Raw genomic sequence first — 13,286 nt, forward strand, 5'->3', positions numbered from 1 at the left:
TCACAGAAATATATTTGCTGTCCAAGGAATGTTTTTCTCCCTCTATGTTCATGCTGCTCAGTGGCATTCTGCTCACATAATCAAGGATGAACGCTGTCTGTCTACCCAATCTAGCCCACAGTCCCATTGGGAGAGGAGACTTGTAGCAGGAAAACCTGCATGAATACTAATTCAGCCTCTTGGCCTTAACAGCTTTAGCAAGCCCATCTCATAGGAATTTGCTGAGCATGATGTTTCCCCATATTAATTACTCCATGGGCATGAGAGGGAAAAACATGGAGAGATCACAGGAAAACCTATAAGGAGGGACTTGCTGCTCCAACTTAAATGTGGTTAATTATAATTTGATTTTGTGCATTAGACACAGGGGCCCAGAGGTGTGGAGTGGAGCTGACTTACATGATCTATGCAATGTGAGTCATCACAAACACTTTACTTGGACCCACAGTTTATCTTCACAACTTACTGAATATTAGAACATGTTCCATAGTGAAAGGTCTTATTCAAACCATACAGCTTTTTTCAGGTGATTATGTTCCAATCTTAAATTGTCCAGTTTCAGTCAACATGTACCCTGTGCAGCCTCAGATTCCTATTCTTGGCTGAAGGTTTGGTGTGCTGTGCATTCTGAGATGCCTTTAGTTTCACCGTGATTGTAAAGAGTAGTCACCGTAGACTTCCTGCCGGCCAGTCTCTTCTTAATTCTCCAATCAACAAGACTTTCTGCCAGCAGAACTACTTCTCACTATGTATTTTTTGTTTTGTTTTGTTGCACTATTCTGTGTAAATCCTATAGACTATCTACACACTATTCTACACACTATTCTGTGTAAATCCTATCCTGTTGTGTGTAAAAATCCCAGGAGGTCAGCGGTTTCTTAAATACTCAAACCAGCCCACCTGGCACCAACACAGTCAAAGTCACTGAGATCGAATTTTTCTACCACTCTGATGTTTGATGTGAACATTAATTGATGTTCTTGACCTGTATCTGCATGATAATATGCATTACACTACTGCCACATGATTAGCAGATTGGATAACTGCATGAATGAGAAGTACAGGTGTTCCTAATAAAGTAGAAGGTAAGTATACTTACTGATTGAATGAAACAATAAATGTAGCTCTATGCTAAACATGATGTTAGAACATAGGTCATCAGGTGGTTTTCTCTGGGTCAGCAAGTCTCAAACATGTCCATAATCAGCATGTGTACTGAACCTTGGCTCACAGCATGTCCTCGGAGTCCCACTTGGACACAGAACAGAGCAGACTGCTTTGCTCACAGAGAGCATGCAGGCCTCAAATGTGTCTTTTGTCCTCTGGCTCATTCAGATTCTTCCTGAATCAAGTAATATTTTACTGGTAATATATGAGATTGGACATAGTGTCTTAATTATGGTGCACAACTTACACAGGCTGAAATATTCTCTCATCATTTTTGCTTCGCCCTTTCAGTCTTCTATCTTTATGCACCAGTCTCACCCCATGTCGGATTGCTACTTCTTCAATGCCAAAGTTGTTGTCTTCATACAATATGGCATCATACAATATATAGATCATGAGTAAACTGAGTATATACTTTCATGTAAATGTGATTACAAACAATTAACAACTAAGGAAATACCTGTGAGTAACCAAAATCAAGATCAAATCTTAGCAAATTTTCAGAGTCTGAGTTACATTTGCGAAGGGAACTGTTTTACTGTCTAAATGTCTGAGTCATCCAAAACCTCATAAGGGCTTGAATAACAAAAAGCTGTGCTTTTGTGTCTCCACTATACTCCATCAGAAACACTGTCAGAGAAACCATAGCTGCATGAATGAATATTTAATTAAGGCCCATTGAAACAGAAGATCAAATGACCTTGTTTTAAATCATTATTCCTTGGTAAAAAAATAAAAGTGGAGAGGGGAAGAATGGAAGGTACACACTTCAAACTTAAACTTGCCCAACAAGCGAGAATAAATTACATAAACATGCAATATGCAAATGGCACAATGCTGGCATATCATTGTTAATGAGAGTCTTTAACTTCCCTACTTGCTTTCATCTGGGTCTTCCTTTCTTTCATTGTACAAGATGCTGCTGCTAAAGACTGAAATGCTTGGTTTTCATAGCAAAGGGACACAAAGGAGTGCATGTAACAGTGATGCTATCAAATATGAATTCAAATTTGTCCCAGCTAAAGCTCATTGTCATATGAGCCTCAGTGTATATTTGTCATCTTTTCTTCCCACTGGTCGAGCCCTCTACATGGATCAAGGCTGGACTAAATCTTTGGAAATTTCACATAATTGGAGCGCACACTTACACACCACTATAGAACCAACCAAAGTGCTGTGGGCCATAAGCAAAGAAGCTTCTGTTTTTTTTCTTCTATAAACCAACACAAGCAGAAAATAAAGGTACCAAATTGTAATTTTCATGTTATTTTGGTGGTACCGTCTGTTCTAACTGTAGTTTGTACCTTTCACCTGAAAACACAAATATAGTATACCTTTAAAAGTAATTTAAGGTACTTAAATTGGACTTTAAGGCCCATCAATATACCTTTACTCTAAAAGCTAATTAAAGGTACACTGCATGCAGCTTCCCAGGTAAAAGATACACACTAAAGGTACAAAAGAAACACCCTTGATGGTACCACTTCAGCCACAAGAAAGAACAATTTGGTACCTTTTATTTCTGAGAGAAAACTCAAGCTCTGCCCTGGAGCTAAAGTGTCCATACACTCTTAGAAACCTTTAAGGATTCTTCAGTTGTTCCCCTTTTGAACCCTTAAATGTTCTATGTGAAACGCTACAGAGTATTTCCCTTATCAGAAAGGGTTCCAAGTAGAATCCTTTTTGGAAACCAAAACCCTTAATTATCCAATGAACCTTTAAAGAACTCTTGAAGAAGTTCATTCTACAGTAATACTATCATATCATATACATCACATACCCCAAATACATGAGGTTCTGAGAACTGCATTAACAGGTTTGAAATGAAAATGAAATAAATGAACAATGAAACAGCATGCAACAGATGATTAAGTTACCTAGACGTTGCATAAGCATATAGTGACCACATGCTCAATCCACATTGCACACATTCCATCTATACCACCGTTTTTATATTTATATTAACAAACTAACTAAGGCCCAAATGTACAACCATGTCAGTAAAACATTAGGGATGGAGACAGTTGACATTGGGTCAGATGTATTTATAACACAATTAAGCAGTGGGGCAGTGGTGGCTTTGCGGTTAAGGCTCTGGGTCACTGATTAGAAGGCCGGGGGCTGCCATTGTTGTGCCCTTGAGCAAGGCCTTTAACCCTCTCTGCTCCAGGGGCACTGTATCATGGCTGACCCTGCGCTCTGACCCCAACTTCCTAATATGCTGGGGTATGCGAAGAAAATAATTTCACTGTGCTGTAATGTATATGGGACCAATTAAGACTCATTAAGCAATATCACACGATCAAGAATGCAGTTATAGTGAATATCCTCACAGCAGTGATTTGGCTGTGCTGATATTCAGTACAAGTGTGATAACGAGTGTGATATTGCTTTTATACAACCAGCCATCCATTTTCTGTACCACTTCTCCTACACAGGGTCCTGGGTAGCCTGGAGCCTATCCCAGGGAACTCAGGGCACAAGGCGGGGGACACCCTGGACGGGGTGCCAACCCATCGCAGGGCACTTACACACTCACACACCCATTCACACCTTATAGGCAATTTGGATCAGCCTACAATGCAAGTATTTGGACTGGGGGAGGAAACCAGAGGAGCCAGAGGAAATCTAAAGCATGGGGAGAACATGCAATCTCCACGCACACAGGGCAGAGGCAGGAATCAAAACCCCAACCCTGGAGGAGCCAGGCAAACATGCTAACCACTAAACCACTGTGAACCCCCTTGCTTTTATACAACAGTTCTACAAAACAAAAATTTACTATGAAATAAGTGACATTTCAGATACAACATAGTCAAATGTCTTGTTTATTTGTATTGTATTTTGTGTACATTCCTGTTAAAGGTGTTAATGGAGTCCCTTCTTCCTTCATCTTCAATGCTCATAAGAAGTAAAAAAGCTTTGGCAGGAATAAATCGTTGTATTTGTCATTATGAAACAAATACTGATTCATAAACATAACTGCATTAGAGAATAGATGCATTCTAGCCATAGTTTTTGGGCTCTTCAAGGGCTCACAAAAATGCTGATGTGCATCTGTGATACTAAAAGCAACTTATGATTGTGCCGATCAAATTAATTCATCCTTGCGTCTCTGACTGTGGAGGAAGGTTATAGCAAATGAAGACTAAACTGCTTGGAGGGAAAGGTCCATTAAAAAGAGTTGATTGTGTTTGTAGAGATCAGCACAATGTTACTCTCGCCCAGTGCGATCTTTCAGCACACAAGTATCTGTTGACATGATCCTTAACTCAGATATTATGTGAGGGGAGCTTTCTGGCAAACTCCAAATGATGCATGCAGGTTTTGGTTTGTGCAGCACTCGAGGGTCAAGGCTACCTACAGCCATTACTGCTAATGAGTGTGGAGTCCTACTTTAGCAGGTTCAGCATCATAAGGTCATCTAAAAACTGACTAATGGAATCCTACTGATGGACTGAATGCCGGTGCTTTTATATTATTACAGGATTCCAAGCCTTTGCATATGCTAATTATATTAACACAAGACCAAATTAACTTTGAGCTTGAAACGTATTGCGAAGCAGGCAACATAGTCCTACTCATGCAGATGCAAGTCACAGGTGATGAGGAATATTGATGGTAGTAGAAACAGTTCTGGATATCAATATGTGGCAATTTTAGTCTGTACTGTTAATTTAGGTCCATTAAAATTGCTGCGGTTATTATCAATGATTAGCTGGCTCAGAAAAAAAAACACTTATTATACAAATATGACACTGTGTTGGATTAGCTGTTAATATTTCTACTGTATTATAAATGTATATTTTTGAATCGGAAAATTACTGGTACATCAGCTAAAAAAAAGAGAAAAATAAAAAAAGAGGCACATCCACGAATGAATAAAGCACAGTAAACCACAGACAGTTTAGCAAATATCACTCACAGCATATCCATTTGTGCTACTGTTTAAAACATAACTAAATAATCTATGATGAATGCTGAAAAAAACTAATTCTCCATTAGACTTGTTTTAAAACAATTTCTTCAAGGCTTGTTTTCAACCCTGGAGAGAGGACCATGAATAGATCAAGGACTAAATCCCTAAAGCATGTAAAATATCATTTGTAAACCTATCACAACGTATACACGTCCATATTAAGTTCAAGGTAAAGTATGCAGTGCAGACAGGAATACCTCCTCACATTAAGCCACTGATTTTGTTCTTGTGGCAGTGCAAATATAGAGAGCATTTGTTTCTATATTCAGATGAGTGCAGCACATTTTGTCCTTCTAAATGGGCCATAGGTACTTGAGTGAGTTCAAAGGTATTTCAGCAGCATCCAGAGAGGCCATTGTGTACCAGCTTTTCACATGAGTTGACTCACAACGTTCCACTCCAGCTCTGATACTAAAATGTGTTGAGATGCTTGCAATGTGTTCAGATCTGAAATGCATAATATTCACCAGAGCAAAGGAATCACTTTAAAAACCAAGTTTAATCTATTTTAACCAGGCCCAAGTGTTGTTCAGTTAAAGAGACTCAAGCAGGGTTAACACCAGCCTGTTTTGAACACTCTCCACATTCTTTGCCCACAATAGAGGGTCTCCCCTGCCTTGTTTTCATGAACTGCTAATGTTCCTCAGTAAAAGATTTGTTTTTATTTAGCGAAAAGGGCAGTTACAGCATAGTGTCAGGAGAAAAACAAACAAGATAGTACGGTCTCTCGGTACAAATAAAACCTAACCGTAAAAGTCATCAAAGTCACTGTTATTAGTGTTGTGCGAGCGAGGACGCAAGGCCATTTCAATGTCAGAGTTGGTGTCGTCAGAATCGCCCCAAAAAGCTGAGAACAAAATGAAAATATATGAACAAAATTAATATGTAATCATTTTAGTGCTTACAATCTCAAAACATTCAAGCATGCACATGCAGGAATAATATTATAAACTTCTGTTTAGCATCTAGAATCATTACATGTCCTTGTCTCTTAGTATGAATTAGTATGTATGAATGAAGTATAATGTATGAGATGATGTATTAGGGATTAGTGATTGTGGTACAGATAGAACCTGATTCAGCCACATAATTACTGTAGTAACTAATAATAATTTACAGTAAAAATAAAAAGTGGAGTGTAAATTTCTATTATATATGCTTTTTGACTGTTCTATGGATGTCCCCTGGCGTTTCTGAACAAAATATAGAAAGCCTTACTACTCATGTGTATGCATTTTTGATTGCTATATAATATTTGCTATATAATTGTTTTCATGGTGTAAATACGTAAGGAATAAAACAATGTGGTATGCTGTTATAAGAAAGCAATCAACAACTGGCCGACATGAAGAAAAAGGTATTATTTTCCGATAACAGCGCATCCTGAAGTGTTTTGTTCCTCTTGTACCACAGCATGTTGCCACAATTACATTTATTTATTATTAATTAAAGAACATCATATGTTTAGTAAATCAGTTAAGTTACATTTACAGTTGTTAAACTTGTGTCAAAACAGTTATAAATAGAGATGCACTTATACAAAATTTCTCAGCCGATACCGATAACCGATTATTCAGAGTGATATCGGCCGATAATCGATAGTTCTGCCTTTCATACCTTCTTTTAAATTAATGATAATTAATTCCACAATTCTGAAGGAAATGCAAATAAAAACTTTATTCTCTCCATTTCACCAAGTTGTTTCACAGTAACTGGTCTCATAAACAGAAAACACATTATTCAAATTAACATTAACACATTAACTAAATTCTGAAGATTAAAGTAAGATTTCTTAACTTATTGAATGTTATTCATTCATATTAACAATGACTGAATTCTAAAAAAAAAAAAAAAAATCTGTTAGTCTCAGATTCACTCACCACAAACAAAAGCATTTCTACTTCATCATTGAACATTAAACTGGTAATATATATAGGCCTAATATAAACTTTTTTTGGTTATACTCATTAATTGCATATGAAATATACTACTCTACAAATATATTTTTCTGTGCAATATATACTACTTTTTTGTCACTCATCTTCATTTAAATCTTTCAACGGTGTACTGGCGCTTTAAATCAGCGGGAGCAACACGAGCAAAAAATCAGACTCGATGCCGCTTCACTGCTGCTCACTTCCGGTGTAAAATTTTTAGCGGTGCAGAGATTACAAACTGCAGTTTTGTTGTCGTTCCACACAAGAGACATCATTTTTACACACGGCATGAAATCGATGTTTTCACGCCCTCTTTTGATTGACGGGATATAATCTGCCCTGATCATCGGATGTTTTTAAACTATCAGCTGATAGCCAATAGCAGGAAAAATAGCGTTTATCGGCAGATACATTGGTGCATCTCTAGTTATAAACAATAGTTCCCTGACCAGTCTCTCTTATTCTCTTTTGTTACTTAGTAATGAGAAAGCACAAAATCCTCCATCCTGAAGACTCTCTCATGGTGGAAAACATGCTGACCGTTAGAAAACACTGATACTGGGGACTCCTTCCATAAATGTTTAATAATTGTCTTCTTACAACTGTCTCCATATTAATAACATGGCTTCCATTTGTTCATTAGTAATTATGTGGAGTGTTTGCTAGTGAATAACCTGTTACTATAGAAACAATGTATTAGAACAAGCACATTAATATAAACCCTGCAGCTACTACTAATATCAGATCTATCTGATATATCAAAATAAATCAACACCATCTGACCAGTCTGATTTGTGAATTCAACACTTGAATAGTATAACTTTGAATAACTTTTTAACAAGAGACAACACATTTAAATGGTCATCTGCAAGAACAATTATAGTTTTGCTCCAACAACTGCACCTACACCTTCAATCTCCATGGTAACTGCAACATTGTGGTCTTTACCTTTTGACTGAACAGCAGAAAAAGCCTGTGTTTTCTTCTTTGAATCATTCCTGTAAAGAAAAAAAAGAAAGTAAATAGAACGTAGAATCTATCCCAAACTGTCCTAGAGAACAATCTGAATCATGTCAAATCAAATTTAACCACCCAGAGTACAAAATCCTCCCTTTTTCGTCATGCTCTTAAAAGAAAGACAGCTCAATAGCACAAATCTTTAGCCTGTTGTTGTCAGTTACACACCATACTAATCAAGACCGATGGTAATATTTACACACTCGCAAGTGTCTAGCTGACTGAATTAGTTTTTTGGCTTGGTGCTGTTGATCACATTATCAGACTAACAGCCCTTTAAGCCTACAGTCTTTTCACTGCAATGAGGTAGGTCAGCCTATTTACACACTGTACTAATATGCAAATTATACACACTTCTACACCAAGTCACAAAGACACTACTTGGGCCATATGTGTGATTTGTAAATATCTCACAGATGTTATGAAAGGACCAGCGGGCATATTACAGAAACGTTCAATCTTTATTCTTAAGATCTGATAAATTACAAGATTGTAAGATAATTTTAACTGGATTTAGGATTCTTATCATATCTTACAATATCTTATCTTGTCTCTAGTTAAGAAATCTTAAACTGCTCCATCAATTTTGATAATTAACTCTCAGGTGTGTTACCAAGCAACCAACTACAAGCAACAACTGTGAAGTAAACTTTCAATTAAAATAGAGTATGTTGAAGAGTAAAATCATTTGCACCATGACTGGTAATGCTCTGTGATGGTTCGTTGGCTTCTGTAATGTTGGTCGCAATTCTTATGCTAACTGCATTATCATATTTCATGGAAGTCTATAATTATTTGTCAGTGTCAAAGCACAGCACATCATCTGGGTACTCCAAAGTCTTTCCACCATCAAACATCACAGTTCTTCATCTTGTATCACTAATAAATATAATGCCATTCTCGGGCATGGCTATTGTAATGTGTCTGTTATTGTTGGCTTTCAAATAAGTGTTAAGTTAGGACACCAGTGGGTTGTCCTAAAGTTAAGAGGCTTTTTTTAAGGAGTTTTTGTCATGTTAGGATGCTTCTGTAAGACCCTGTTCTTATCAGTAGTTAAGATAAGATATACGCACTTAGGAAATCTTATTCTGTAATCGCTTTTGTCCTAAATGAGGTCCTTAACTGAAATTGCCATGGTTACCAAACAGATAAGATAGTATTCTAAAGTTAGGCTCTTTCTGTAATACACTTCCAGATCTACAGTCATAACCCACTAAAAGCATCAAATTGTCATATAATATTCAGTTTAGTATGACCACCATAAATTACTGTGAATCCATGTTGTGGTGAGACAGATTTTGGACAGCAGCCGCAAAAAGAAAACAGATAAATCTTTTATCTGTTCCCAATCCTCCCAAGCAAGATGTCACAATGTCCCCAGTATTTTTAAAACATCAAAATGACTTTATTTTCTTTTATATGGGATACAAGAAATAAGAGGACAAGCTGGTAAAAGCAGGTATTTCTTAAAGATTGACCTTGCCACTGTTAGCAGGTGTTAACTATCTAAAAAAAACCAACGTGGTAATGCTTTTCCAACACACAAATAGACCCGGAAATATGGGAAAATTCTTTTTTTTTTTAATAAAAAACAAAAACAAAAAAAACCCTAAAAGATAACATGACAGTTCTAAATTTCTGATGAAAACTAAACAATGTAAATATATATTTTTGGAAAGCCGACCAAATCCAGAGAGCTGCCATTTCCCTGCTAAGGCTGTTTGCAAACGAGCCGAGTGGCCAAATAAACTTCCTTGACTCCTTTTCTAATTGTGCTGAAGGACCCAGTCAAGGCCCTCTTTATTCATAAGTGTTCTGAGCAGAGGGTTGCTGGGTTCCCATAGCATCAGTGATATCTCTATGTAAATGAGTGACCCCTGGCAAGCCTTTGATCTGTAGCAATGCATATGCAAAAGCCCAAGCTACTTTTCATACAGGCTTCCTCTTCAATTTCCATCAGCACAGGGTCTATTCAGGTCCTAACAATGTCGTCTTCGTCTTCATCTTTATCAGCGTCCTCAACGTTATCATATACCCATATTGTTTATTCTGCTCCTTTCTCTTTTTGTCTCATAAGGGAAGAAAAAAAAATACTGGGTTATTCCCTGAACTATCCGGGTCAGCAGAAGAGTGATTTGTATCCATGCACATTCACATTTCAGTCATATTGCTCAATTATCTGCACTCATTCTTGGCACTGTTAAAAACAAAAAAAAAAACAAAAAAAAAAACAGTATTTTTGTTTAAATGTGTATATTCAAACACACTATATAGTATGTTGCATCTATTGCAATAATAATCAAATATGGTTTGCTAGATAGTTTCATCCCACACATTTTTATGATCTCATCCGACATTAAATTAACAGGACATAAAGTATGTCATTTCATTGTTTTTTTTCTACTAGTTTCAATAATGTATTTCACAAATGAAGCATGACATAACTTCTATCAGAAATGTTCTGCAAGTTGAAGTGATTATGAACTAGTTGAGATGGCTGACAAGCCTAACTGTGAAAATATCCTGCTTTTATAAATGACTAAACTCATGAGAAGCAGAGAGAGAGAAAAAAAAAGGGCAAAAATTTAATTTATTTTATTTTTTTATGCACATGCTCGATGTAGCCTTGATGAGCACAATGGTATATTGAATGTCCACATTAATCATGTAATTACATAACTGCACTGATTTAGACAGAATATCACACAGAAGTTAGGAAACTAAAATTGTGGAAATATTGTTTCTTATGGCCTGGAAAGAAAAAAAAACTGCTGTGCATCATTGATCAAATTTCTGTATGTAAACCTACATAGAATACAAGTTATGTTCATTCACTCTTTCTCTAGTAAATGGTGAGAAATAGACAAAATAAGCAGGACAGAAGAAAAAAAAGAAAGAAAAGAGTACAAGTGTAGTGTATTGCAAAATATGTAGCAATATTTCTTTTTTTACTGTTACATCAACAACATTGTGTTCTTTTTGTCTATAACTAGAACAAGTACAATAATAAATACGTTTCAATGTGTAAAATTGGGCTATTCTTCTATATGACTTGCATGCAATGGGAACGCTCCATCAAATGCTCCTCTTCAGACAGGGATGGGTCTGATTTCAAGACATGATTACCATAGAGAGCTGCGGATGCCACTGACCCCTCCAATCTAATATTCCATTTCCATAAACATTTATGCCAGTTCATCTTGTGCTGAGGTTCACTTAATTGAGGCAACGGATCTGAATATGTAAGACTGGACTGGCAACTGTTTGGCTGTGTCTCATACACGGAGGTGAATGTAATGTGTAAAATGATGCAAATTACCACTTTGACGGAAACCTCTGTTTTACCTCCGCTGCAGTGCTTGTGTGTGTATATATGTGTGTGTGTGTGTGTGTGTTTTCATCCTCTCTGTTGCACATTGTTTTGGGCATTAGGACATATTTGTAATGTTGGATGCAGAGTGCCCCAGTTCATTTCCATGCAACCATTTGATACATTAATATATGGGACATAATATATGTGTGGGTTGCTGTTATGAATTTGAACCGAGAAATAAAAAGGCAGACGACTCGCTGTATTCGCTGTGCTACAGGTAAACACACTGCTACTGTTCCATGCTTGGCATCTGGGCAGTCATTTTCATAATAACTGTGATCTCACGTCATTATAATTGTGTGATTAAACATAATAAAAGGCTCTGGGAGACGACACTGTTTCTCTGCTCTGAAATTGTTTTTGAAAAGAAACAAACATGCGGTCAAAGTCCCTGAACTACTGCATTTATTATTATCCATCATTCAGGTCACTTAACAATATCTCTCCTAAGAGATTAAGCAAAATGCATGATGGAAGACATGCGGAAAAGAAATAAGGATGGGAGAAAGAAGAAAAACAGAAGAAAATAAACCTAATTAATTTCTTGAACTGAAGAATTTGTAAGCTATTACATATGTCAAGAATCATTCTAAACTGGCATCTATTATGTATTATAATTAATCCCATGTGGTTAAGGAAAATTCCACTTATTTACCTGGCTTAAAAAAAAAAAAAAAAAATGCCACCCACACAGAAATGCTAATAGCACATGCACTCTGAAACAATGTTTGTGTAAGGGTGCAAAAATGAGCCAGTGCCGCCATTCTCACCTCCTCCTACACTCATCGCAGCACTGACCTGCAGCACGGCTGATTTAGGATTGATTAGACCTCTGCACTGCACTGCGGCCGGAGGAGGTGGGTGGGGGAATGGGGAGTGTCACAATGAGGTAATGACTCAGTCAAGAGCAGCAGGAGCGACCTCTATAGGCCAGTGTCTGGAAACGACATGTTTATTCAGTAAGCCTAAATAGGACTGCTCTCTATTGGCTGAGCAGAAGAACTGCAGGACAGGGTTTTTTTTTTTCCTTTGCTATGAAAACAATGAAGAGGAAGTTCACCGGGGTATTCGAGTCGTAAGACCTATTTTGTACGTGTATTTACAGAATCACCTCATGTCAGAAATCCTGAATTAGGCAGAGAAATATTATGAGGTTTTACCTGTAATGAAATGCTAAAACAGAGAATGTGGTATGGGAGGGGCAAACATGAAAAATAAAATAAATGAAAAGCACAATGAGCAGCATGATAGGACATAAATAATGAGCAAACAACTTTTTTAAACCATATAAAAGGATGTGAAATAATGTGGAGGCATGGATTTAACTTTTAATTTGATTGACTTGTTTTGAGTCACAAAAAAAGCAGAGTGACCCCTAGTGGCTGAAAGAGTTAAATGCTGCAACAAACAGCTCCCTCTCTAGCTTGCTCTCTTGGTCTCTAACACACACACACCTTCACAAGTGCCTAGCCGACAGGCCAGGCAGACTATTGTGTTTGTGTATGTAGGAATTACCTCCTGCTTCATTGCCAACAGACAATGAATTATCAAGCAAGTGCATGTGTCTCATGCTGTTTGCACAGAAAATTAACACGCGAGAAAATTCAAGACATAACGTCTCTCTGCGTCCACTGATACTCATTAATGTGGAGTTTGCTACTAAATTATAACATAATTAAACATAACTAAATAATCCATGATGTGGCACTCAGACTCACAGCTCATGCCTACAGTAGAAGAAGACACAATAGCAGCAGGAGAGGAGGAAGCTGTGGCATGCACCCCTAAACAAAGGAAGGGAACAAGTGGTCTT

General features: G+C 37.2%; 1 protein-coding gene across 4 annotated transcripts in view; it reads right to left on the minus strand.

Annotated features, from left to right (window-relative positions):
• Window positions 1-5,789: 5,789 nt before the first annotated feature.
• kiz (kizuna centrosomal protein) overlaps window positions 5,790-13,286 on the minus strand; it is a 34,733-nt gene continuing 27,236 nt past the window's right edge. For all 4 annotated transcript variants that reach the window (XM_053632964.1, XM_053632963.1, XM_053632965.1 and 1 more), the window contains exons 14-15: window positions 8,032-8,081; window positions 5,790-5,993 (exon numbers count right to left, since the gene is read on the minus strand). In XM_053632964.1, the coding sequence (XP_053488939.1) occupies window positions 5,890-5,993; window positions 8,032-8,081 (154 nt within the window). In that variant the 3' untranslated portion in view covers window positions 5,790-5,889. The remainder of the gene's footprint in view (window positions 5,994-8,031; window positions 8,082-13,286) is intronic.

Source organism: Ictalurus furcatus, chromosome 9 (genome assembly GCF_023375685.1).
Source record: "Ictalurus furcatus strain D&B chromosome 9, Billie_1.0, whole genome shotgun sequence".
NCBI lineage: Eukaryota > Metazoa > Chordata > Actinopteri > Siluriformes > Ictaluridae > Ictalurus > Ictalurus furcatus.